The 25,088-nt window shown below is 41.4% G+C and overlaps 1 protein-coding gene across 1 annotated transcript in view; it reads left to right on the forward strand.

Annotated features, from left to right (window-relative positions):
• Positions 1-4,673: 4,673 nt before the first annotated feature.
• Positions 4,674-25,088, forward strand: part of LOC103257154 (exocyst complex component 4) — a 235,348-nt gene continuing 214,933 nt past the window's right edge. The window contains exon 1 of the mRNA XM_008054880.2: positions 4,674-4,799. Within this exon, the coding sequence (XP_008053071.1) occupies positions 4,714-4,799 (86 nt within the window). The 5' untranslated portion in view covers positions 4,674-4,713. The remainder of the gene's footprint in view (positions 4,800-25,088) is intronic.

Consider the following 25,088-nt stretch of genomic DNA (forward strand, 5'->3'; position numbering starts at 1 on the left):
ATAAACAAATAAATAAACATAAATAAATAAATAAATAAATAAATAAAAGCAACAACCAGAAACTTTGAAAAGCATAGAGAAGTGTAGAGAAAAAAATTTCCCATATTATTCCTCCTGGAAGAAACTTCATAATACCCACAGAGATGTATTCAACACAAAATTAGTACAATGTCTTAGTAATAATAGCTGATACCTACAAGTGTTGATAATGTATGCTTACATAGTCTCACAATAACTCTCTAAGTGAAGGAAATTTATCACCTGCTTTCCAGATAAGGAAACTGAGATACAGAAATCCTAAGTAACTTGCCTAAGGCAACCTAACTACTTTTAGTCATTTTAAAGTGAATAATTCAGTGTCCTTCAATACATTCACAAGATGTCCAACCATCAATGCTAGTTCTAGAACATTTCATCACCCCAAAGGAAACCATGTATCCATTCAGCATTGTCACCTCCCGCACAGGCCCTGGTGATCACTAATCTGCCTTCCATCTGCATGAATTTGCCTATTCCAGAGATTTCATATAAATGGGATCATCCATTATGTGGCCCTTTGCATCCGGCTTGTGCTACAGTAACATACCACATACTGTAGCACATTCATCCACTGATGGACATTTGGGTTGTTTCCACCTTTTGGCTATTGTGAACAGTGCTGCTGTGACCATTTGTGAACAACCTATTTTTTGAATTCTTGTTTTCAATGTACCTGTAAGTGGACTTACTGGGTCATGTGGTTATTGTATGCTTCACTTTTTTTTTTTAGTTGGAGTCTCACTCCTTTGCCTAGACTGCTGGAGTGCAGAGACATGCATGCTCACGACCATCCCAGCGTTGACCTCCTGTGCTCCGACGATCCTTCTGCCTCAGCCTTCCAAGTAGCTGGAACTACAGACATGTGTTACCACACCCAGCTATTTTTAAATTTTATTGTAGAGATGAGGTCTCGTCAAGTTACCTGGGTTGGTCTCAACCCGCAAGCTTAGACAATTCACTTGCCTCGGCCTCCCAAAGTGCTGGGATTACAGGCTGAGCCACCGAGCCTGGCTTATGCTTCACTTTTTGAGGAACCACCAAACTTTTTCCACAATGACTGAACCACTTCACATTTCCAATAGCAATGTACAGGGTGTCCAGTTTCTCCACATATTTGCCAACATTCATTCTCCACTTCTAAAATTATAGATCAGACACAGTGGCTCACACCTGCAAAACCCAGCACTTTGGGAGGCGGAGGCAGGAGGATCACTTGAGTCCAGGAGTTCGAAACAACCTGGGCAACATAGTTAGAACCTGTCTCTAAAATATAAAATAAAATATAACCCAACCATGAAAAAAATTATAGCCAGCTTGGTGAGTGTGAAGTGGCATCTCTCATTAGTTTTGATTTGCATTTCCTTATAATGACTAGTGATCTGAGCATCTTCTCATGTGCTTGTTGGTCATTTTTGTATCTCCTTTGGAGAATTTTAATCGAAGGTAATTGATCAGTTTTTTACCTTTTTTTTGTCTTTTGTTGTTGAGTAGTAAGAGTTCTTTACGTATTCTGGATACAAGATTCTTATCAGATACTGTATATGATTTGCTTATATTGCTTCCCATCCTGGGGGCTGTCTTTTCACTTTTTTTGATAGTGTACTTTGGTGCACAAGAGTTTACAGTTTTGACAAAGTCCAACTTTTGGTGTCATAGCTAAAAATTCATTGCCAAATCTAAAGTTATGAAGATTTATCCTTACATTTTCTTTTCTTTTTTTATTTTGTAGAGATAGGTTCTCACTATGTTGCCCAGGCTGGTTTTGAGCTCCTGGCCTCAAGTGATGCTCCTGCCTCAGCTCAGATTACAGTCATGAGCCACCCTACCTGGCCTACCCCATATACTTTCTTCTAAGAGTTTTATCTCTTGTAGTTAGGTCTTTGATCCATTTTGAGTTAATTTTTGCATATGGTGTAAGGTAGGGTCCATCTACTTTTTTGTGTGTTTTTTTGCATTTAGAAACCCAGTTTTCCCAGAACAGTTTTTTTGTTTTTGATTTGGAGTCTCACTCCATTGCTCAGGTTGGAATGCAGTGACACACTCATGGCCACCCCAGTGTTGACCTGATGGGCTCTAGTGATTCTTCTGCCTCAGCCTTCCAGGTAGCTGGAACCACAGGCGTGCGCTACCATGCCTGGCTAATTTTTGATTTATTGTAGAGACGAGGTCCTGCCAAGTTGCCCAGGCTGGTCTCAAACCCACGAGCTCAGGCAATCCACTTGCCTCAGCCCCCCAAAGTGCTGGGATTACAGGCTGAGCCACCGAGCCTGGCCTTCAGAACAGTTTGTTAAAGAGAGTATTCTTTCCCCATTGAGTGGTACTGGCACCTTTGTTGAAAATTGATGGATCAAAGATGTGTATGTTTGTTTATGAATTCTCAATTCTATTAGTTATCTAAGAGTTTATCTTTATGCAAGTACCATAGTCTTTTAATCACTGCAAATTTTTAGTAAGTTTTTAAATCAGGAAATGTGAGTCCTCCACATTTGATCTTTTTCAAGAGTGCTTTGGCTATTTGAAGTTCTTTTTACTTCTACGTGCATTTTAGGATCAACTTTTCTATTTCTTCAAAAAAGTGAACTTTGATAGAGATTGTGCATTGAATTTGTAGATAGCTTGGGGAGTTTGCCATCTTAACAATATTAAGTTTTCCAACACACAAACACAGGATCTTTTCCATTTATTTGGGTCTTTAACTTCTCTCAGCAATGTTCTGTAGTTTTCAGAATAGAAACTTTTTACCGTTAAATTTATTCCTAGGTATTTTTGCTGCGATTGTAAATTGAATTGCTGTCATAATTTCCTTTTTGGATGTTTATTGCCAGTGTATAAAAATACCACTGATTTTGTTACTGTTGTTGATTTTGTATCCTGCAAATTTGCTGAATTATTTTATTAGCTCTAATGGTTTTTTGTATCTATCATTTAGAATAGTCTATATATAAGATCATGTCATCTACAGATAGATTTTGTTTTACGTCTACCTTTTCAATTCGGATGACTTATTCATTTTGTTGTCTCATTGCTTTACTACAACTTCCGATACTGTCTTGAATAGAATTGTTTTTGCTCCCGATCTTAGTGGGAAAGTTTTCAGTTTCTCATCACTGAATATGATGTTTGCTGTAGGTTTTTAGTAATTTCCCTGTATGATACTTAAGAAGTTTCCTTCTACCCCTAGTTTCCTGAGTGTTTTTTTTTTTTTTAAATCAAGGTAGGATGCTGGAGTTTGACAGAAGCATTTTATGCATCAGCTGAGATGAGCATAGTTTTTTTTTTCCTGCAGCCTGCATTCTTAACCACTAGGCCCAGCTACCTCTCCTTTTCTCTATGAATTATTCAATTTTATAGCTGTTTTTGCACTTATACCATAAAAAATCTTCTTTTCATTAACAGCCATTACAATGATCATTTCCAGAGGGTATATGTTATTTCCCTCATATGAGTATTCTGTAATTTATTTAATATCGCCATGTTGTTTCAAAAATTTCAATACTTTATCTCTATCTCTATTTCTTTGGGAACAAAGTCCCTAGAATAGGAATTATTGGGCCAAATGCTGTAAACACTTAGTTATCACATACGTGTGTGTGCATATATATATATAATTTCCAGCTAATTAAAATTTTAAAAAATGTGGACTTGACTTTTTAGCTCAGCTCAATGTCTGTTTAATAAAAGTGGTTGCTGTGTTAAGAGTGTGCTGCTTCACACCTCCAGGACCTTTGAATCAGTTTGCTTTTTATTTATCACTGAAGTTCTTTATTGCTACTGATCAGACCACCTCCCTCCCTACTTTAAAAATATTTATGTTCTTCTTGTTCCTCAGTCTTAGCACTTTCTACACACAACCTAATCTTGGTTTTTTGTTCATTTTTCTGAATTAATGGCTAAGCCAATAGAGTCAAATGCAGGAAATAGTAAAACCTGACCAATAAACCTACTCATACAAAGGTGCATCACCACTAACTGTATTTTATTTAGCTTGGAAAGAAAAGGAATCTGCAATCTGGTAAGGGTTTTTTGGGTTATACTGTCTTTTCTTTATCAACACTCATTTGTGTGTTCCTGTGTGTATGTTTTTAGAATTATTTGGAAATTCAGGAACATTGGAAAATAATTGAACTTCCATAAAACGAATGTGGAATCATTTAGTTTTACTAAAGAAAGGCATTTCTGTGTATATTTATTTTCGCATCTAGTATTTTTGAAAAATCGTTTTTGTTTAAAAGTAAAAACTTTTCACAAAAGCACCAAGCGCACAAAACCCTTCTTCATTTGAATACACACCCTGACATACACGTTTTGGCACCATCAGACAAATTTAAAAACCTGATAAGATTTCAAAAGCAAGCAAACTGAAAAAGCCCAGAGTCGTCAGAACACACGTACAGGAAGACACTCGGGTCAAGACTTCACAAAGTTGCCTCTGGCTTGGTAACCCCGTGCGCCAAGAGTCTGGAGGGAAAACTACGACTCCCAGAGCGCTTAGAGCGAACACGCACCTCGCGGCCCCTAAAGCTCCGCCCCGGTCCCGCCTTCTCTCTCCAGCGATTGGGTGCTCTGCTCCCGCGCTCTGGGCTTCTCTTCATCCATTGGTGGCGGCCCCGGAGGGGTCACTTACGCAGCCACGTTCGCCGGAGTTTCAGCCGACCGGCTCTCCCGCGCACCAAGATGGCGGCGGAAGCAGCTGGTGGCAAGTACAGGAGCTCAGTCAGCAAAAGCAAAGACCCCTCGGGGCTGCTCATCTCTGTGATCAGGTGAGGGAGGCAGGAGGCCGGGTCTGAGGCGCGGCGGCGGCTCGACCTCCGCTTAGGAAGGGGGCGGGTCCGCTGGGTCCACCCGCGGTCCCCCGCTCCCAGCCTCCCCGACCCTCCCAGGCCCCCGCCGGCCTTTTTCTCGGGGTGATGCCTTTTGGGGGCACAGCCTGCCTCCGGGTCCCCCGGTGCCCGGGCCCGCCCGCACGCTGCCGGGTCCGGCGAGGCCCGCCCGGGAAGGCGCGGAGGACTCCCGCGGTGCCTGGGCGGCTCGTCGAGAAGGGCGGCTCGCCGAGAAGGGCGCCTCGTCTCCGGGCTCCTGTCTCGAGCTGCGGGCGGTGCTCGCGCGGCGACTCTGGGAGCCACCTGCGCTTGGCCTCCGCCCCGGGGCCGGCCCGCCGAGCGTCGGGACCAGAACTGGGAGTGCCGAGGCGCCGTCCGTTCTCGACTTCGAGCTGCCTTTCCTTTCTGGCGACCCCGCACACCGAAGCAGCGACACACATAACCCCGTTTCAAGTGACCCTCGGTGCACGCTATTTTCCCCAGGATGTTGGGGTGGGACGGCAGTGGGGGGCCATTTAGAGAAGTGAAATGCGTTGGGGGGGCGCCCTTTCCAGCCCCACTAGGATGGTGCTGGGAGTGCCTCAAAACCACCCACACAAAATGCATTATGGTACGTGTTTTACGTTGTTGGCATTGAATGTCAGCTTAGTTATCTTTCATAAAACAAATACTCGTACCGCCCCCCCCCCCCATGCTAAACTTTTGCTTGAGTTCTTGGAGGGCTGCTGGAGTGTCCCCGTGGTCTTTGTATAAACCTCACGCCAGGTTATCTGGTGGATGCACTTGGATGAATGACAGCTCACCAATCGTTGACTGATGAAGACCCACCTCAAGATTTTATTTAGGGGACTCTACTTCAACACAAGGGCCTGTTAAATCATAACGATCAGTTTTCTTTTAGGATTAAGAGAATCATTTTTCTCTATGTGGAAATACTTCATCTAGTTGGTAGACCGTACAAAGACATGCCGTTCTGTTGCGAGTCCACTGGCCCACATTCTTGCGCTGACTACACAGGTGGCGTGAGAATGTCTCATGATACGAAGACTTCAACTAGGATATTTGTAGTTTCCCTTCTTCATCCTCTGTGGAATTATAATACCTTTATGTGAATTTATTTGGATCCTCTTTAGAACGTACTTACTTTTTCTTTTAGTGAATATTCATTTAAACAAAAGGTCTTTCATGCTAGTTTGTAGTGTAGAGTCTGGCATTTATTAAGACTTAGTAAATATTTGATGAATGAATGACTGAATGCCTTGAGTCAAACAAGACAAACCAGACATGATGTAACCCTTGAGGAGAGCATAGGCTACCTAGGGCATAAAATGTGTAAGAAAACCATGACCAAAACATGGAAGGGAGGTTGGGTACGGTGGCTCACCCTATAATTCCAGCACTTTGGGAGGCCGAGATGAGAGGATTGCCTGAGCCTGGGAGTTCGAGACCAGCCTGGGCAACTTGGTGAGACCTCATCTCTACAATAAATCACAAAAACTAGCTGGGCATGGTGGCGTGTATCTGTAGTTCCCGATACTTGGAAGACTGAGACAGAAGGATCGCCCAGCAGGTGGAGGCTGTGGTGGCCATAAGCATGCCACTGCATTTAACCTGGGCAACAAGAGTGAGACTCCAACTCAAAAAAAAAAAAAGAAGAATGAAAGGGAGAGATGCTACAGAATCCAGCAACCAAGTTGATGGGGTCGAGGAGTGGTTGCTTCCAATGAAGTGAGGTGGGGATTGGAGGAGGCAACAGCTTGCACGCTTGTGCCATCTCAGCTGTGCGCTTCTGACTCTGAGCTGTTCCCACTTCTTTTATACTTTTTATGTTTTCTTCAGTTCAGCTAAATTTACTCTGTCAGATATTTGAAAACAGCATGGAAACCAACCCAAAGTTTTTTTTTTAAACTAATGCTGATTCAGAAACATATGTTGCCTTTGGCTGACCATTCCTTGGTGCTCTCCAGGGAGGATCTCCTGCTGGATGATGTGTGCAGTATGAATTTGTGATTATTCATCCATCTCTTGTGCCATTTATATCATCTTTGCTGTATCACCATGAATTAGACCTAGGTATTTTTTACTTGGACTTTGGTCGTGTATTATTGCTTTTCACTTTTTTTTTGAGTTGGAGTCTCACTCTGTTGCCCAGACTGGAGTGCAGTGGACACTCCCGGCCACCTCAGCCTTGAGAGCTGGGCTCTGATGATTCTTCCACCTCAGACTTCCAAGTAGCTAGAACTGCAGGTGTGCACTATCACGCCTGGCTAATTTTTTGATTTACTGTAGAGATGAGGTCTTACCAAGTTGCACAGGCGGGTCTCGAACCCACGGGCACAGGCAGTCCACTCGCCTCAGCCTCCCAAGGCGCAGGATTACAGGGTGAGCCACCGAGCCTAGCTGCTTTTCACTTTTCTTCTTTATCCTTGACCACCTCAGACCACTGAGTGACACTTTTAGTTTATATTTGTTACAAAAATGGCATAAGAGTGTCCCGACCCAATATTCTGGCCAAATTTAGTAAGGATTGGGATTCATGGTGTTGGTGTTTGTAGTTCTTTTCTTTTCTTTTTTTTTTTTTTGAGTTGGAGTCTCACTCTGTCGCCCAGGTTGGAGTGCAGTGGCATGCTCATGGTCACCCCAGCGTCAACCTGCTGGGCTTAGGCGATCCACCTCAGTCTTCTAAATAGCTGGAACTACAGGTGTGTGCTACCACATTTTTCTAATTTTTGCTTTATCGTAGAGATGAGGTCTTGCCAAGTTGCCCTGGGCTGGTCTCAAACCCGCGGACTCAGGCAGTCACTTGCCTCAGCCTTCCAAAATGCTGGGAACTACAGGCTGAGCCCCTGAGTGTGACTAGGTGTTTGTATTTTGACATTTCTTTAAGGCACAGGAAAATTTTGAGTTGGAATGAGGATGTTGCTAACTCTGTCTTCTTGTTTCCTTCCTAATGTGTTTGCACATATTCAGTAGTTTAAATTTTATAAATAGTGGCAGTCAATGAGAGGAGAATGGTAGTACTGCTTTGGTGTTTGGGGTGGGGAGTGGTGGGAGGATCCTGCAGGGAAGAATAGAATGGGGAATGTACATTTCTTGTTAGTGAGTTGTGCTGTCTCTCTGAGGTTGGTACTTTGTGTCTGTTCAAATTGTTTTGTTTTACCAGTCTTGTAACATTGTACTCATCATTCTTTTTTTTTATTGATCAATATTTTTTATTATGGTTTTGTGGGGTACAGTTAAGGATTAGGTGTACAGTTACGTTTCATTCAGGCACCCTGTTGATAAGAGGTGTTTCCCCATCCCCAGACAGATATTTGCTACTGTTAATCCCATCCCCCTCCCCCCCATGTACTCATTATTCTTAATTCCTTATATAAAACTTTGATTGCTTCCTCCTAGTTTTGACATTTTTTTCAAATTTTCTCTCAAGAATGATAGTTTTCCTGGTTGCTTTGGCAACATGCCTCAAAAAGGAAAACCCATTTTATCCTCATGTTTATAAAGTCTGAGCATTCCTGAAATGTACCTGGTACATGCCAGTTCTCTTTCATATTTCCATGGACCTATCATTTTGTCACAAAGCAAATGACTTGGTAGTGATAGAGTTTATTGTCTTTTGAAAAGTTTGATCAGTTTAGCCTTATTTATCCTTTTATATTACAGTTTTTCTTTTTTGAATACTGAGTGTTAAAAATTCTCCTGAAGGCTCAGATATGTAAAAATGTCATTTCTGTACTACATTGTATATTATCATAACACTTTGCATTTTTAAATGCCATTTCTTATAGCTGAAATAGCATTTATTGCTATAGTCATCTTTTAATACTGAATTTAATTAATTAATTAATTTATTTATTGATGGAGATGAGGTCTCATTATGTTGCCCAGGCTGGTTTTGAATTACTGGGCTCTAGTAATCCTCCTGTCTGGCCTCCCAAATTGCTGGGATTATAGGTGTGAACCACCATGCCTGGCCTAATGCCAGATTAAAAAAAAACTTCAGGTGGATACAGGTTTGACTTAAGGTCAGAGTAGGTGTAGACACAGGGACTATCCAAATCTCATTGCTATTTCCAGCCATGATACTAAGTCATTAAGTAATGCCTCTATGTTTTGCTAGTACGTTAAAACATTTGAAAGCCAAAATAATTTAAAGTATTGTATAATTGTAATACAAATAATATATTTGGTAGATAGATATTTTTTAAGTAGCTTGAGACTCATAACTAAGAATTCCTAATCATTTAGAAAATATTTTATAACAGTGTTTCACGTCGATCACATGTTTCAGAGGATAGACTCCCAGGTTGCCATAGAAGAGGTCCTGAGGTCTGTGACATGGGGCTTCCAGGGGGACAGTACTACTTGGAATCTGGTCTGTGGACTCTGCTGCCCACAGCTTCTGTAAAATGGAGCCAAGTGGGTGGTCCTGATGACCTGTTGACACGCGATGTGAACAGTCTCACATGCATACACATGGCATTTTCCTACTTTTCTATTGATTTTCCCCCCTAACCTTTTGTTCGGTGTGAGGTTGGAGGAGGTAGCCTCTCTACATGGAATAAGCAAGATGACATTTTGGAGATATTTTCTTTTTGTGAGTTCTTGTCAGATTTTTAATTGGGAAATGTGTCTACCGCTTGCTGTTAGGTTATTTGCTTTCCAATTAAATGTTCTTCTCTTTTCTTTATAAGTTGGCCTGTAATAGCCAGTTTAATTGGTTAAACTTTGGTTGTGACTTAAGGGGACCTTATTGAAACTTTGGAGCAGAGATTTTGAAGACACTCTGTTTATAGATGTCAAGGAGGTTTGAAGACAGTGGAAGGCACATGGTTTCATCAACTTTTATGTCTTCACACAAGTTGGAATTTGAAAAACTTAGAAAATCTTTTATTGTGGATACCTGTTAAATTTCCTTTCTCCTTGGAGAGTATTTTGGTCGGCCATGTATTTAATTCAAAGTAAACTTTGTTGAAGGGGTCCAGACTTTGATCAGGGCTTTGAACAAACAGCTTTGAGGTTCATAACATAGTTTGTGGCAGGAAAGGAATGTGGTCACTCTGTTCTGAGCTGAGTCCTGGAGTTGTGTTAGGCGTTGTGCTGTTTCCAGCCTTGGTCTTCATTTGAGCCCACCTCATAGTGGTTTTTAGGTTTCTAGGTCTCAGCACCTTGGGGACTCTTGACCCTGGCGATATAGTGTTGTTTGAAAATTACTACTAGAATAGGTATTCTAAGGAGACTAAGTGGTTTCTAGACTTTCAGGAAGTCTTGGGTCATCTGAGAGGGTATATGGACGCAAGGGGCAAAATATTTCCATTTTCAGGCCAAATGTGCAGAATTAATAACTTGGGACCTATGTCTTGGTTTCTTTTTTTTAAATCTTAGACTGGAAAATATAGTTTATTTAGAAAGTAAATTAGAGAAGGGGAGAGAGAGAGAGAGAGAGAGAGAGAGAGAGAGAGAGAGAGACAGAGAGACAGAGAGACAGAGACAGAGAGACACGGAAGATTTGCCTCCCCAAGGTAGGGGAGGGGGCCAAAGCTAAGAAAACATGGTGGCCATAGCTCAAAGAGCATAGGGCCAGACCATAGCTTAGTAAGGCAGTGGCTTGATTTTAATAAATTTGCCATTTGACAACCAGGATATAATGTAATTTCACACCAGCAATCTCCTTGCCTGGTTGACTTAAGTGCTTGATTTATGAGAATGTTGTCTCTGTAACCAGGAAATCTTGTGCACTGAGTTAAGATGATAATTTTTTGATAATTCGAGTCAGCTAATGAAGTTTGATTTAATATATTTGTGCTTATGTGTGTGTGAAAGACATAAAATATAGGCACATACAATACAACATAGTAGATGAAAAGAAAAGATTACACACAAACAAATCAAAGGTGCCATGACCTCTTTGCCTAGATAACTCTTGTTGTTCTTTATAAAAATTATATTGTACTACTTTGTAAAAAGGGTAGAGTCATAGGAGGGAACATTGTCCAACAATCTCATTTCCCAAAATATTACCCGTTTTTCTTTTTCAGGCTTTTGTATGAATCCTGTCCATGTACATACACAGGTTTAGTAGAAAAAAATTTTTATATTGTGATATGGTTTTATAAGTATTTTTTAAGTGGCAGAGTTAAAAATATACAGAAAATTACAGCAGAGAAAAAATAAATTACCCATATCTTCTTTACCCAAACTTAACCACCATTAATACCTTTGCTCCTAGTTTTTAAAAAAGACTCCTTTTAAAAAATAAAAAATAGCCGGGTTCGGTGGCTCGGCCTGTAATCCCACGCCTTTGGGAGGCTGAGGTGAGTGAATTGCCTGAGCCTGCGGGTTTGAGACCCGCCTGGGCAGTGAGACCTCATCTCTACAATAAATCAAAAAACAGCCGGGCGTGGTAGCGCATGCCTGTAATTCCTGCTACTCGGAATGCTGAGGTGGAAGGATCGCTGGAGCCCAGCAGGTCGAAGCTGCAGTGACCGGGAGCAGCCACTGCACTCCAGTCTAGGCGACAGAGTGAGACTCCAACTCAAAAAAAAAAAAAAAAAAAATAAAAATAGTACTCTTATAATACATAATTTAAACAACAAAATTGCAAAAAAAAAGTGAAGATGAAAGTAAAAAGAATTCTAATTTTATGTTCTGTAAGTTACCATTATTGATATTAAATGAATCTAATTCTGGACCACCAACCTTTCTCTCCCTCTTCCTTTGTGTGTATGTATTTGTGTATATGAAGTGTGGATAGACGGATACTTTTTAAATTAAATCTGGGATCTGTCTATGCTATATTAGCCCTTATTTTTGAGATATATGCAAATCTTAAGCATGTCACCTGATTAATTTTTACTTGTGTGACCACTGTCTAGATGAAGATGTGGAACATTGCCAGCATTTGAGAGTGTTCCTTCCCTGTCATTTTTTTTTCAGTACATTTTTTTGTATAAGGATATTCCTTGTTCCAACACCATTTGTTAAAAAACTGTCCTTTCTTCACTTAGTTTCTTTGCATTTTTAGAGCAAATCAGTTCACCTTATATACAAGGGAGGACCCAATAAAAAACAGAATTTTAAAAATATTGTGTATGTATTTTTACATGTTTAAACATGAGTGACTTTCCTTTCTTTTTTTTTTTTGAGTTGGAGTCTCACTCTGTCGCCCAAACTGGAGTGCAGTGGCCGCTCCCGGCCACTGCAACCTCGACCTGCTGGATTCCAGTGATCCTTCCACCTCAGCCTTGCGAGTAGCCGGAATTACAGGCACGCGCTACCACGCCTGGCTGATTTTTGATTTATCGTAGAGATAAGGTCTCACCAAGTTGCCTAGGCGGGTCTTGAACCTGCGGGCTCAGGCAATCCACTCACCTCAGCCTCCCAAAGGCATGGGATTACAGGCTGAGCCACTGAGCCCGGCATAAGTGACTTTCATTTGATGCAATACACCTAATGAGATAGTTTCCACTGCTCAAAACCATTTTTGAAGTCACCAATTTTGATGCCTTTTAGTACTTTTGCGTTTTTTATTTCACCTCTTCCACATCGGCAAAATGTTTCCCTATGAGGACGTTTTCCATCTGAGGAAACCAGTCACTCAGGACAAGATTGAGTGAATGCTGTTTTTGGTTAAAAACTGCTGAACCCTCAGTGCAGTGTGAGCAGGTGTGCCATCATGAAATGGGCAAATGTATTGAAAGAATCTCCAGAAAAATTCACTAAAGCTGAACGTAGCCTCTCCCAACAATGCTAGCTGGTACAGGATGCTGATGGGTTCCTAGAACACTCATCAGTGGGGGAAGCCTACACTATAAGGGGCCTGCCGTCCAAAAGATGATTTTAGTTTTTATTTTAGTTTTTTGAGTCAGAATCTCACTCTGTCGCCCAGACTAGAGTGCAGTGGCACACTCACAGCCACTGCAGTGTCGACCTGCTGGGCTCCAGCGATCCTTCCGCCTCAACCTTCCAAGTAGCTGGAACTACAGGCGCATGCTACCATGCCTGGCTAATTTTCTATTTATTGTAGAGAGAAGGTCTGGCCAGGTTGCCCTGACTGGTCTCAAACCCGCAGGCTCAGGCAATCCACTCGCCTCGGCCTCCCAAAGTGCTGGGATTACAGGCTGAGCTACTGAGCCTTGCCAGGGTTTTGCTTTTTTGTTTCCCCTCGTATGTGGGTCTATTTCTTGACTTTCTAGTCTGTTCCATTCGTGTCTATTTCTCTTGATGACAGTACCACACAGTCGTGATTACCACTTTTGCATGTCTTGAAGGCAGATAATGTAAGTCCTGCAACTTTCTCTACTTTTTGAAAGTAGTTTGTGTTATTCTAGTTCCTTTCATTTCCATATGAATTTCAGAATGAGCTAGTTGATTTCTACAATAAAACCTGCTGGGATTTTGATTGATATTTCATTGAATATACAGCTGAATATATGGAATTGACATCTTAATAGTGAGTCTTCTGATCCATGAATGGGATATCTCTCTCCATTTAATTATTCCTTTATCCTTCTCAGTAATTTTTTTTTGTAGATTTCAGGGTATGGTTTTTCTGTGTCTTTAGTCAGATTTATTTCTAAGTATTTTAAACCACTAGAGGTTGTGCCACAGATCACTGAATGCTGATGTTTATTTTTTTAAAAAACAGTATTCTTTTTCTTTCTAGTGTTTGCGTAGTTTCTGTTGCTATGCTAGTTCACTTGTCTATTCTGCTATTCCCAATCTGTTGTTAATCCCATCTAATGTGATTTTTAAATCTTAGATTGCAGTTTTCATCTCTGGATGTTTGATTTGGGTCTTTTTTATATCGTTCATGTCTCCGCTTATGTAATCCTTCCTATAGCTTTGTGAACAAATGGAATACAGGTATTTTAACAGTTTTAATGTCCTTGTCTACTAACTTTATCCTCTGTGTCATTTCTGGGTTAGTTTCCATTGACTAATTTCTTTCCTCTTTCCTTTATATGCCTTGTACTTTTTCAGTGGATGCTAGACATTGTCAGCTTTACCTTTTGGATATTGATTTTAGATTTGTTGTATTCCTATGATTATTATTGAGCTTTGTTCTGGGATTTGGTTAAGTTACTTGGAAACAGTTTGGTCCTTTCAGGTCTCATTTTAAATTTTGCTAGTTAGGAGCAGAGCAGCATTTAGTCTAGGACTAATTTTGTCTCACTCCTGGGGCAAAATTATTTCAAGTATTCCACCTAGTGATCTGATAATTATGGGATTTTTCACTTGGCTGAGGGGATAGGCATGAGGGGATAGACCTGTGTAAGTTTAGAGCACTGTTCTCTCTGATCCAATCAGGTTTTTCTTTTCCTGGCTTTGAGTAGCCACCTCCTATATGTGTGATCAGGGCTCAGCTGTAGGGGAGACCCTCTGCAGACCCCGGCTTCCCCTGTGGTCCTCTCTCCTCCTTTAGGGCCCTGCACATTCAAAACACCATAATGAGCCAGGCTCAGTGGCTCAGCCTGTAATCCTAGTGCTTTGGGAGGCTGAGATGAGTGGATTGCCTGAGCCCGCGGTTCGAGACCCGCCCGGGCAACTAGGTGAGACCTCATCTCTACAGTAAATCAAAAATTAGCTGGGCATGGTAGTGCGCACCTGTAGTTCCAGCTACTTGGAAGGCTGAGGTGGAAGGATCGCTGGATGCCAGCAGGACGAGGCTGTGGTGGCCAGGAGCATGCCACTGCACTTCAGTCTGGGCAACAGAGTGAGACTCCAATTAAAAAAAACAAAACAAAACAACAAAAACAACACCATAATGTCCAGTGTTTTGAAAGCTGTTTTGTCTGTCAGTTGCTTTTTTAGTCCTTGTTATTCCATCTAGGCTTAAGTAGAAGTCTACTAATATTTCCTATTAAAAAAAAGAATCTTTAAGATTAGTTTGTGCATTTTGGACTGGATATTCTCTGAGGGGAAGGATAAGCTATTCAAAGGTGCTATTGAAAGTTATGACAGTCAGGTGTGGTGACATGTGCTTATAGTCCCAGCTACTCTGGAGGCTGAGGCAGGAGGATCACTTGAGCCCAGGAGTTTTAATCTAGCCTGGGCAACATAACAAGACCCCATTCTTAAAACATAACAGTAGCTGGGCTTGGTGGCTCAGCCTGTAATCCCAGCACTTTGGGAAGCCAAGGTAGGTGGATTGCCTGATCCCGCGGGTTCGAGACCAGCCTGGGCAACTTGGTGAGACCTCGTCTTTACAATAAATCAAAAATTAGCTGGGTGTGGTAGTGCATGCCTGTAGTTCTGGCTACTTGGAAGGCTGAGGCAGAAGGATTGCCACAGCCCAGCAGGTCGACGCTGGGGTGGCCGTGAGTGTGCCACTACACCTCATGGTTTGAACTTTATAAGGTAGATAAAGCAAATATAATAGTTAATAGTACAGTTAGTCAAGTCAGAGTTAAAAAAAAATTGTTTTTGAGTTGGAGTCTCATTCTGTCTCCCAGGCTGGAGTGCAGTGGCACAGTGCTCACGGCCACCGCAGCCTCGACTTGCTGGGCTCAGGCAATCCTTCTGTCTCAACCTTCCAAGTGGCTACCATGCCTGGCTAATTTTTGATTTTTTGTAGAGACGAGGTTTCGCCAGATTGCTGCTGGGGCTGGTCTCAAACCCCTGAGCTCAGGCAGTCCTCTCACCTGGAATTATAGGCTTGAGCCACCGCTCCTGGCCAGTAGCCAGTTTTTTATGTGCTGAGGATTTAGCTTTGAAATGCATGGGAACTCACAATTTTTTTTTTGAATTGGAGCCTCACTTTGCCCAGGCTGGAGTGCAGTGGCACAGCTGAGCGTTGACCTGCTGGGCTCCAGCAATCCTTCCGCCTCAGCCTTCCAAGTAGCTACCACACCAGGCTAATTTTTGATTTATTGTAGAGATGAGGTCTCACCAAGTTGCCGCCAGGACTGGGCTTGAACTCTTGGGCCTAGGCAATCCACTCACCTCGGCCTCCCAAAGTGCTGGGATTACAGGCTGAGCCACCAAACCCAGCCAGAACTCACAATTTAACAGGAGTTAATAAGGGAAAATTCTTGTATTACATTTGACACTGTTGGTAAAAAAATTAAATATTTCAAGATTCTTATGAGAACCTTTTCTGACTTTTATTTATTCTTTTAAGCATATTTATAAAGCCCTTTCCAAAGATGAAGTAGAACATAATTCAGAAGGATTTTTCCATTTGAAACTTGGTGCCTATCATTGTGCTGAATGTTATGGGAGACATTATCTTATACTAAAAATATCACTTGAGAGCATGTTAGAAATGCAGAATTCAGATACCACCTGATCTACCCAACCTGAATCTTCATTTTAGCATTTCAAATCCCAGGTGATTTGAAAGGATAATGAAGTTTGGGTAGCCTTTGGAACATAATTTAGTTGGGGAAATAGGATATAAGAAACCCCAGGCTTGAAATGTGATCAACACATCGAAATGATGAATGCTTGTGATGGAATCCCAAATACTCTGACTGGATCATATATATTCTATGCATGCAACAACATGTTACATGTACCCCTAAACATGTACAAATATTATGTATTAATAGAGAAGATACAGAAACCAATTGGAATTGTTATTTATTTATTTTTTAGCTGAGATAATGGTATTATGGCTATGTTTTTTTAAAAAGTGTTATTCTTAAGACACAAACACACACACACACACACACACACACACACACACTCTCTCTCTCTCTCTCTCTCTGAAGTATACCAACAAAAATGATATCATGTCTGGGATTTGCTTCAAAGTAATGAGGGAGGAGGATTAGAGTCAGTGGGTATAAGTGAAGCAAGGCAGGAATGTGTTGGTAATTGTTGAAGCTGGATTTATTTGACTCAAGGACATCTCAATTTTTGCCCTTGGTTAAGCACAAAATATGCAGATTTCCATAAAAATGTAGGTGTGTATATGTGTTTATATATATGTATATGTTGGGGGAGGGAGGAGGTGGGAAACATAAGGTTAATGGATTAAATTTTACTAATAATTATTAGATGACAGAAGTGCTACATGGTATATTCTTCATATACTAGACATCTCACACATTAATGTATCAGTCTCCCTTATGTCCGCAGTTAAGAAACCTGCTGCAATTTGTGTAACCCAGAATTTCCAAAATGTATTTGATCATGTCACTATTAATAGCTTATATAAAACAGTGCTTCTGAGGAACTCACCAGAAAATAAGGTCACTGTGGACAATGCTTTAAGGGGGTCTTGGGCTTAATAGGGAAGTGGGAAGAGCGGTAGAGTTTGGTTAAGTAAGGGTAGGGACATATTTTAAGTTGACTTTGTCAACCTTGGACTCGGGTTTTATGCTTTATTGAGGTGATTTTACTTAATTTTGGGTAATGGCTTTCTTTGTTGCCTAAACGATTTATGACTTTTGGTCCCCAGAAGTGTTCTCTATAACTGAGTTAATTGAAATATTGAAAACCTGTTTGTGGTGGATGTAGTAATTGGCCTTAAGTGCTATTTGCAGCAAGACACAGTGAATTTTCAATTGACTTTAAAGCAGAACTTGTTTACTGTCACTTGATATTAAATTAATCTCTTTGTACTATTAAGGGATATTGTTCTTATGCATCAAAACTTTTTCAGAGGGATATGTCATTGTAAATTGCTACCAGTTGGGATGGGATTATCTTGTATTTTGTGAGCTCTAATAAGACATAATTAAGAAACAAGCAATCACAATGTATAATTGAATATAATAAAATCCGATTTAAAAGTGTAATGTAGATTTAGTTATGCTTTGAGTGAAGCTGTATCTTATGTGATTATATGGTGATACACATCTCAAACATTTTAATGTGCGATTTTTTTTCTCAAACTCGGAATTATGATGAGGGTACCTTATTTTTATAGTTCAATGGAAGCATTTATATTCATTATACACAAAGCATTCAGCTTAGTGTAATGGACTCGGAAGCCTTACTTCTTAACTTGTCTAGTTCGTGTTTCCATGCTAACGATCTCCTTCCTCCTCTTCGTTTGTGCTTTCACTATGCTTGTACTTAGAACTGCCTTTCATTCCCCTGCTAGCATCATAGGTTGACGTTGCTATCAGGCATTTCTTAGATTGGCTGCTTCATATTTCAAAGGAAAAGAAAACCTTCTCACACTTTGAAATAAGGTCTAAATAGATCTAACAGTGTAACTTAATGTCTTCTGGTTAATAGCAGTTGGGAAAGAAAACAGGATTCATGTTTTGAAGAATCACATCAGTTCTAGACTTTCGTATTTTAATCAATAACAAAAAGGAATATCATGCTCTGTAAATATCAATAAGCTAATTGTTAATTTTTTCTTCTTGGAGTGAGGTTCTGGAAGTAGGTAACCCTTCAGCATTACCTGTTGAGAGTTTAGCCATGCTTAGTTTTTGCCTTATGATAATATGATAGAATGTTTTGTAAATAAATAAGATGACTCCCTGTCTAGTGCTCTTTCCAATATGCAATTAAGCACATTTTCTTAGAATTGTCCTGATAAGACAGAAGATGGTGTTGATGGGGCGTGGGTTCAGGTTCTTGGTGAATACAGAAACAGAGATCCTGTGACATCCAGATCGTCCACTGAGAGGCCCATTTCGGGTACTTTCAGAGTGGGGGTGGTTATTAAGACGTTTGATTGTTATTGAAGATTGTGTTCGGTAGGGCTGTTGCTCCCTGTTAAGTGATTTTTTGGTATGTGAAACCTTATTTGTAATCAGTTTTTCTGAGTTGCTTGAAGGGATTTTCATTAATTATTTTGTTAATCTTTATTATTCCTGGAGGAGAGGTCACTGGATGCCAACAAAGAATGCCCTTAGTAGACAATTAATCCTATTAACTTTTCAGAAAGCATGACTTAATGGTAATTATTCAGTAGGTGTTGCCAAAATTCAGGTGTATTACATTAAACATTTCTTGTAGTGGATTAATTAGTTTAGTTAGAAATTGGTGTTGCTTGTGACTAAGGAGGATGGCTGATAACATCTACCTGAAAATTTCTTTTTTCTTTTGAGTTGGAGTCTCACTCTGTCACCCAGACTGGAGTGCTGTGGCTGCTTCCGGCCACCGTAGCCTCGACCTGTTGGGCTCCGGCGATCCTTCCTCCTCAGCCTTCCCAGTAGCTGGAATTACAGGCATGCGCTACCATGCCCAGATGATTTTTTGATTTATTGTAGAGATGAGGTCTCGCTGCCCAGGTGGGTCTCGAACCCGCAGGCTCAGGCAATCCACTCACCACAGCCTCCCAAAGGCGCGGGATTGCAGGCTGAGCCACCAAGCCCGGCTGAAAATTTAACCAACCAAAGTAACATTGTGTTTTGTAGGGTGGTGTATTGGTCTGCTCTGGCTGCCATAACAAAAGACCTAAGACTGGGTGGCTTAAACCTTAGAAATGAATGTGTTTTCTTTCAGTCTGGAGGCTGCAAGTCCAGGGCAGAGTTGCCATCAGAGCTGCTCATGTGACCTCCCTTCCTGGCTGCATGGGAGCTGCTTTCTCACTGTGTCCTCACATCCCTTTCTGTGTGAGAAGGGGCTCTCCTTTTTCTTCCTTTTCTTACAAGGACATCAGTCCTGTTGAATTAAGGCTCCGCCCATATGACCACATTTAACCTTTATTCCCTTCTTTGTAGGCCCTATTTCCAAATACGGAACATTGAGTGTGGGGCTTCAACATGAATTTGTTGGGGACATAGCTCAATTCATAGCAGCTTATATAGTAGTCCCCAGGGACTTTTACTACTTTGGTAAAATACCCTAAACTGCTTCAAGAGTGATAGTCTGTCATCTTGAGGCTCTAGCAGGAGCCCTGGCCAGCCCTTAATTTTTTACAATGGGTTGTCAATCTTACACCATGCTTTTCTGCCTTATATTATTTAACAGTCCTCTAATAACCCTCTAATACCAAATACTTATACACTCTCTTCAAAGAGAACTGCTGGCTGGTGAGCTTGAACTATCAAAAGTTTTGCTGAGACCAGGTGTTGTGGCTCACATGTGTAATCCCAGTGCAGGAGGATCCCTTGAAGCCAGGAGTTCGAGACAAGTGTAGCAACATAGTGAGAACCCTGTGTCTCAAAAAAAAAAAAAAAAAAAATTAGCAGGGTGTGGTGCCAGCTTCTCAGAAGGCTGAGGTTGGAAGATCGCTCAAGCCCAGGAGTTTGAGGCTGCAGTTAGCTACGATGGCACCACTGCACTCCAGCCTGGGTGACAGAGTGAGATCCTGCTTCTAAAACAAAACAAAATAAAACAACAACACAAAAAAGTTTTGCTAAGAGGAAGGAATTAATAAAGCAGTTTTATCCATTTAGTCCTAAGTCCCCTAAATTCTGTCCTTAAAAGGATCATTGAAAAACTTCATACTGTACTGTATTCAGGGTCTTTCATAATCTCTAGGCCTGAGTTGAATTCTACTGTTAAGTTCTTGAAGGAATGTGTATGAATGGTCATGTAGAATTCATTCCTTTTTCCTGTTTTCAGAAGGTTGTTGAGGATGACGTTCCTTACATAATGTCTTGTTATTTTAAGTGAAAGATTTCTTTTTGAATTTAGGACTAGTTTAAAATTTGCTTTCCCATGAGGAACTAGAGTCTATCTTTTTGAGAATGAGAATCATATTGTGCACTGTGTCTCCTTTTGCCTTTCCCACCTGGGAGTTCAGATTGACATTGAGACTCTTCTAACTGTGCTTGCCATTTTAACCTGCATACTTGCATTTTACATCTGTTTGGCGATGTTTTGTCCTGCATCTCTTTAGGGCCACTTTCTCATTTGTGTTTTGCTTTTTATTTACATTCTTGTATAAACCATCTCAGATCTTTTTTGGAAAGAGGTGGGATATAATTAAAATGGCACTTGGATGTAGATATTGTTACCCACTTTCATTTGAAAGGTGACCATTTGCCGGGCTTAGTGACTCAGCCTGTAATCCCACGCCTTTGGGAGGCTGAGGTGAGTGGATTGCCTGAGCCCGCGGGTTCGAGATCCGCCTGGGCAGCAAGACCTCATCTCTACAATAAATCAAAAAATCAGCCGAGCATGGTAGTGCATGCCTGTAATTCTGGCTACTCGGAAGGCTGAGGCGGAAGGATTGCCGGAGCCCAGCAAGTCGAGGCTGTGGTGGCCGAAAGCGGACACTGCACTACAGTCTGGGTGACAGAGTGAGACTCCAACTCAAAAAAAAAAAAAAAAGGAAAGGTGACCATTCTTTGACTAGGTGCTGAGTCCCCCAGTGGCTTCAAAGGGTACCCAAGAGTAGAAGCCTGCCAAGTTGTGCCTGGTCTGGCTCCAGGTCCTCTCTGATGGCTTATTTTGCTGTCACGCTTCCTCCAGCATCTGAAACCCCCGACTTTGCCTCTCCATGTTCCTTGTACAGGTCAATGCCTCCTGCCTCAGGCCTGTGCTGCTGGGCCTGTTTTCTCTGGACCCAGCTTCCCAGACAGTATTCCTTCCCCTCTCTCCTGCAGCTCTGCTCCTGTGCCATCTTTGAGCAAGACCTCCCTGACCTCCTTGTGTGAAAGAGCCTCAGCCTCCTACCTGCTGTGGCTTTGCCATGGCGTCCACCTCCCGGTGTCCCTCACTGGAATGTCAGTTTCACGAGGGAGGGCTTGGTTTTGGTTATTGCTATATCTCTAGCCACTTAGAACTGAGCTTGATAGGTAATGGGTGCCTAGCACATATTGTTGGCTGAATGCATGAACTAAATGGAGTCCCTGTAGCTATTGTTTGTTCTTTCCTAGAGATTTTTGAACAGGTGTTTGTGTGAGGCAGTCCAGCGGCACTTGTTTCTCAAGACAGGAGCTGTCCTCTGTGACCCTCCAGTGTCTTGGTGCAGCTCATCATTCTTAGTTTTTAGGAAGCACCTGATGCGCCAGGCACCGTAAGAATATCTAGAAAAGGTCTGCTCCTTTACTGAGCACCTGATGTACCAGACACTGTAAGAATATGTTGAAAAGGTCTACCCTCAGTGCAGAAGTGAATATCCTTAGGAACTTTAGAAATGGAGTGCCTTGGGGGGCTTGGGCTAGCAGTGTTGTGATTCATAGATTATTCATTTTCTTCCTAATAATATGTGAAGCAACACTCTTTCACACTTTGTATCTTCTAAGCACTTTTGCACACTTCTGCAGTTCTTACAGCATCTAGGTGAGGCAGATATTCTTATTATCTTGCTTTTTACACAGAAAAATCCCAAAAAAACAAAAAAAAACAGACCCAGCGAGGTGAAATCATTACCCAAGGTTTTTAAAAAAAATTCCAGAACCTATGTTCCTTTAATGTTTATGTGCCTTTTGTTTGACACATTTGATGAGAGTATTAAGAGCCTTTTCTGGTGTGTTCCTGATGGTAGTATTCTAGATTTGTATTGTTTCATTTGTATCTTTTTATTCTGTCTTTGAAAGCTACTGTTTGTCTTGAGTGATGGGTTACCTTTTAGTGACTAACCTTATTTTTGTAGGTGTGTTTTCTCTCGGATTTGAACTTCCTTTTGTCTTTCAGAATAATATCGACTTTTATGTACTTTCTCCTGTCTGGACTCCATTACTGTATTAAGTCCAAAGTGAAAGCAAAATTGCTCCATAGAGGGAATCAATGATGGTGACTAGTTATTTTCCTTTCAAAACATTTGACTGGCCACACTGAAACACAGAGGCTAGTGTAAAAAAAGGAAACAGATTCAGTTTTAGGTCTTAGTTACCCTGTATTTTAATGCTTGTTTTTTGGGACTCGTGTGGAGCTGACTGTTGCACGTCTGCTAGAGCTGTGTCACATAGCTGTCTCTGCTAGGTGCTGTTAGCATCATGTGTGTGCTGTGGTCCCTTTTGCCAATTAGGTAAATACTTTCCTTCCTGGGGACTAATTAGTCATGGTTAGAGATATAATTCATCATGCGAAATACCAGAGCTGTCTTAGTGAAACATCTTAGTGATCCAGAAATGTCTCTGTGTCCAGCTTAACTAGAATCTAGTTTACTCTTTTATGTTTCTTCATGAACTTGACAGTAGTTTGTAAATCATAATCATTTTGAGATAGGAAAGGAAGAAAAGTCTAGAGTGATCCAATAACTTGAATACATTTTGCGGTGGTAACTTTAAACCATTTGTCCTTTGATCATGTCTTACAGTTGATGCTTTTAAACCTCTTGTTTAGGTTCAAGTCTGTTCTTACTAAAAAGCTGCTTAGTGCTGTTTCCATCTCTAGCTGTCCACTGTTCTCTTTACATACGAACCGTAGTGTGATTGGGTGCAGTACCGCAACTCAGGAGTTGAAGGGAGGAAAGATAGGAATTTCTAACATGCATAGTAGGAAGAGCATGGGCTTTGAGGTCAAGTATTCTTAGCTTTACTTCTGGCTCTGATGTTGTTAGCTGTGTGCATGTGTGTAAGCTACTCTACCCCCGTGAGGCTCTGGTGGTGATACCATTTTGCCAGACTGTTTTGAGGATGCTTACATTATGTATGCAGGACAACCCCTGCATTGCCTGGTGTTCTATAGACACGCAGTGACTTGTGTCCGATGCTTCACTTTCACCTGTCTTTCCAATGCCCATGCACATTTCTGTATTTAGTTTAAGAGTTCACAAGTGGAGGATGAGTGAGAGTTGGCTTGTCAGCACGTACAGTCAAAGGAATCTTGGATACTTTTTGGAGTCTGTGTTTTTAAAAAATACAGTGTAGTTTTAGGCTAGAGTATTAGAAATACAGTGTCTGTGTTGTGGGATATAAAACCCTTTTCCATTTGGAAGTTTGTTCAGTGCTGAACCCATCTTGAGAGGTGGGACAGTGAAGCCACTGAAAGCCAGGCAGCCCAGGTTCTAGGTCTGACTCTGCTGCTTAAAGAGCAACTCAATCTCTTCATCTCTAAAAAGAGGGGTAATAATAATTCTGGAATAAATGCATTATTATGTTTAAACCACTTAGATAAGTACCTGTCACATAGTAAGTTCTGTGTGAGTGTTAGTTGTGTCTGAGGGTACTTCAGAATAAGTGGGAAGAATCGGGGGCTGCTTGGAGACCATGGTGTGGGAGAAACAGCTGACAACAATGGAGGTATATAACCTGAGAAAGAACTGTTGAGAGTCCCCTACCATTTAGAGGGAAATTTTATGGAAGAGGGAATAGACTTATTTTGAATTACTGAAAAAGTTGTAACTAGAATCAGTGGGTAGAAATTATAAAGAGGCTGATTTTATTTTATTTTAATGTAAGGCTTTTAACAAGTATAGCTGTTTAAACTTGGCAGTGTATTGCTTTGTAAGCTGGTGAGCTCTGCATTGCACAGAGGCTTAGAGACTGAAGAGGTTCCTGACCTGACCAGTGGGTAAGCTCAGTGACAGGTGTTCTCTTCTACCCTACTGGCAATGCAGGTTACATGACCGGCTCATACTAAGGTCATTCCGCACTGAAATTTGCTGGGATTTGCTAGCCTGTGTGAGGATTTTTCTCCCTAGAATTAGTCTGCTGTTTCATGCTTTTATGGTCTATCGTTTATTTATTTTGCAAATATTCATTGAGACATTGTACTTCTAGTCTCATTTTGCAGAGAAAGCAGAGCTTGGAAATGAATCTTTGTTTACTGCCTACTGTTGCTTGGCACCATGCTCTCATGAAATCTCATGGGAACCCAGTGACTTTGGTTTCATCCTTGGGAGGCAGTTCTCCTTGGGTCTGCTGTGTTTCTGAAGTTCTTATGAGCAAAGCACTGAGTGCCCTTTGTTTTAGACTCTCTTGTCAAGGATGTTTGTGTAGCAAACAACCTTGGAAGACAGAGATAGTCTCTCCCTCCAGAGCAAGGGGGATAGACATGCTTCCAGCCCAGTGTGAAAATTCTGTTCTCTAAGCTCAGGCTTCTATGGGTGTCCATTTGGGCCCATCTGCCTGACCCCTGTGGGACTTCGGGGCAAGGGGAATGGAGGCAAACATGCTGATGCTCGTACTGCTCACTGTGTTGTGGGCAATCAAGTGTCTAGTCTTCACCCAGGGGTTTTGTGTCTTCTGCCAGCACCTGTGAAACTGTTGCAGACTAACTTATTGGCTTGCAAGTAGGATATAGTCTCAGACTTCACAACTTTTGACATTAAGGAGGAGTAAAGTGAGAATCAGAGAGGTTAAATGTAATGCCCAGAATCAAATGATCTAGTACTTAGGGGTGGTGAGATTTGAACCTTTGTCTCCAGAGGATGTACTTTTTATTATATTATGGAAAAATGCCACTGCCTTTGCTGCTACCACT

Source organism: Carlito syrichta, unplaced genomic scaffold, assembly GCF_000164805.1.
Source record: "Carlito syrichta isolate Samal-C Ts95f unplaced genomic scaffold, Tarsius_syrichta-2.0.1 Scaffold301568, whole genome shotgun sequence".
NCBI classification, from domain to species: Eukaryota; Metazoa; Chordata; class Mammalia; order Primates; family Tarsiidae; genus Carlito; species Carlito syrichta.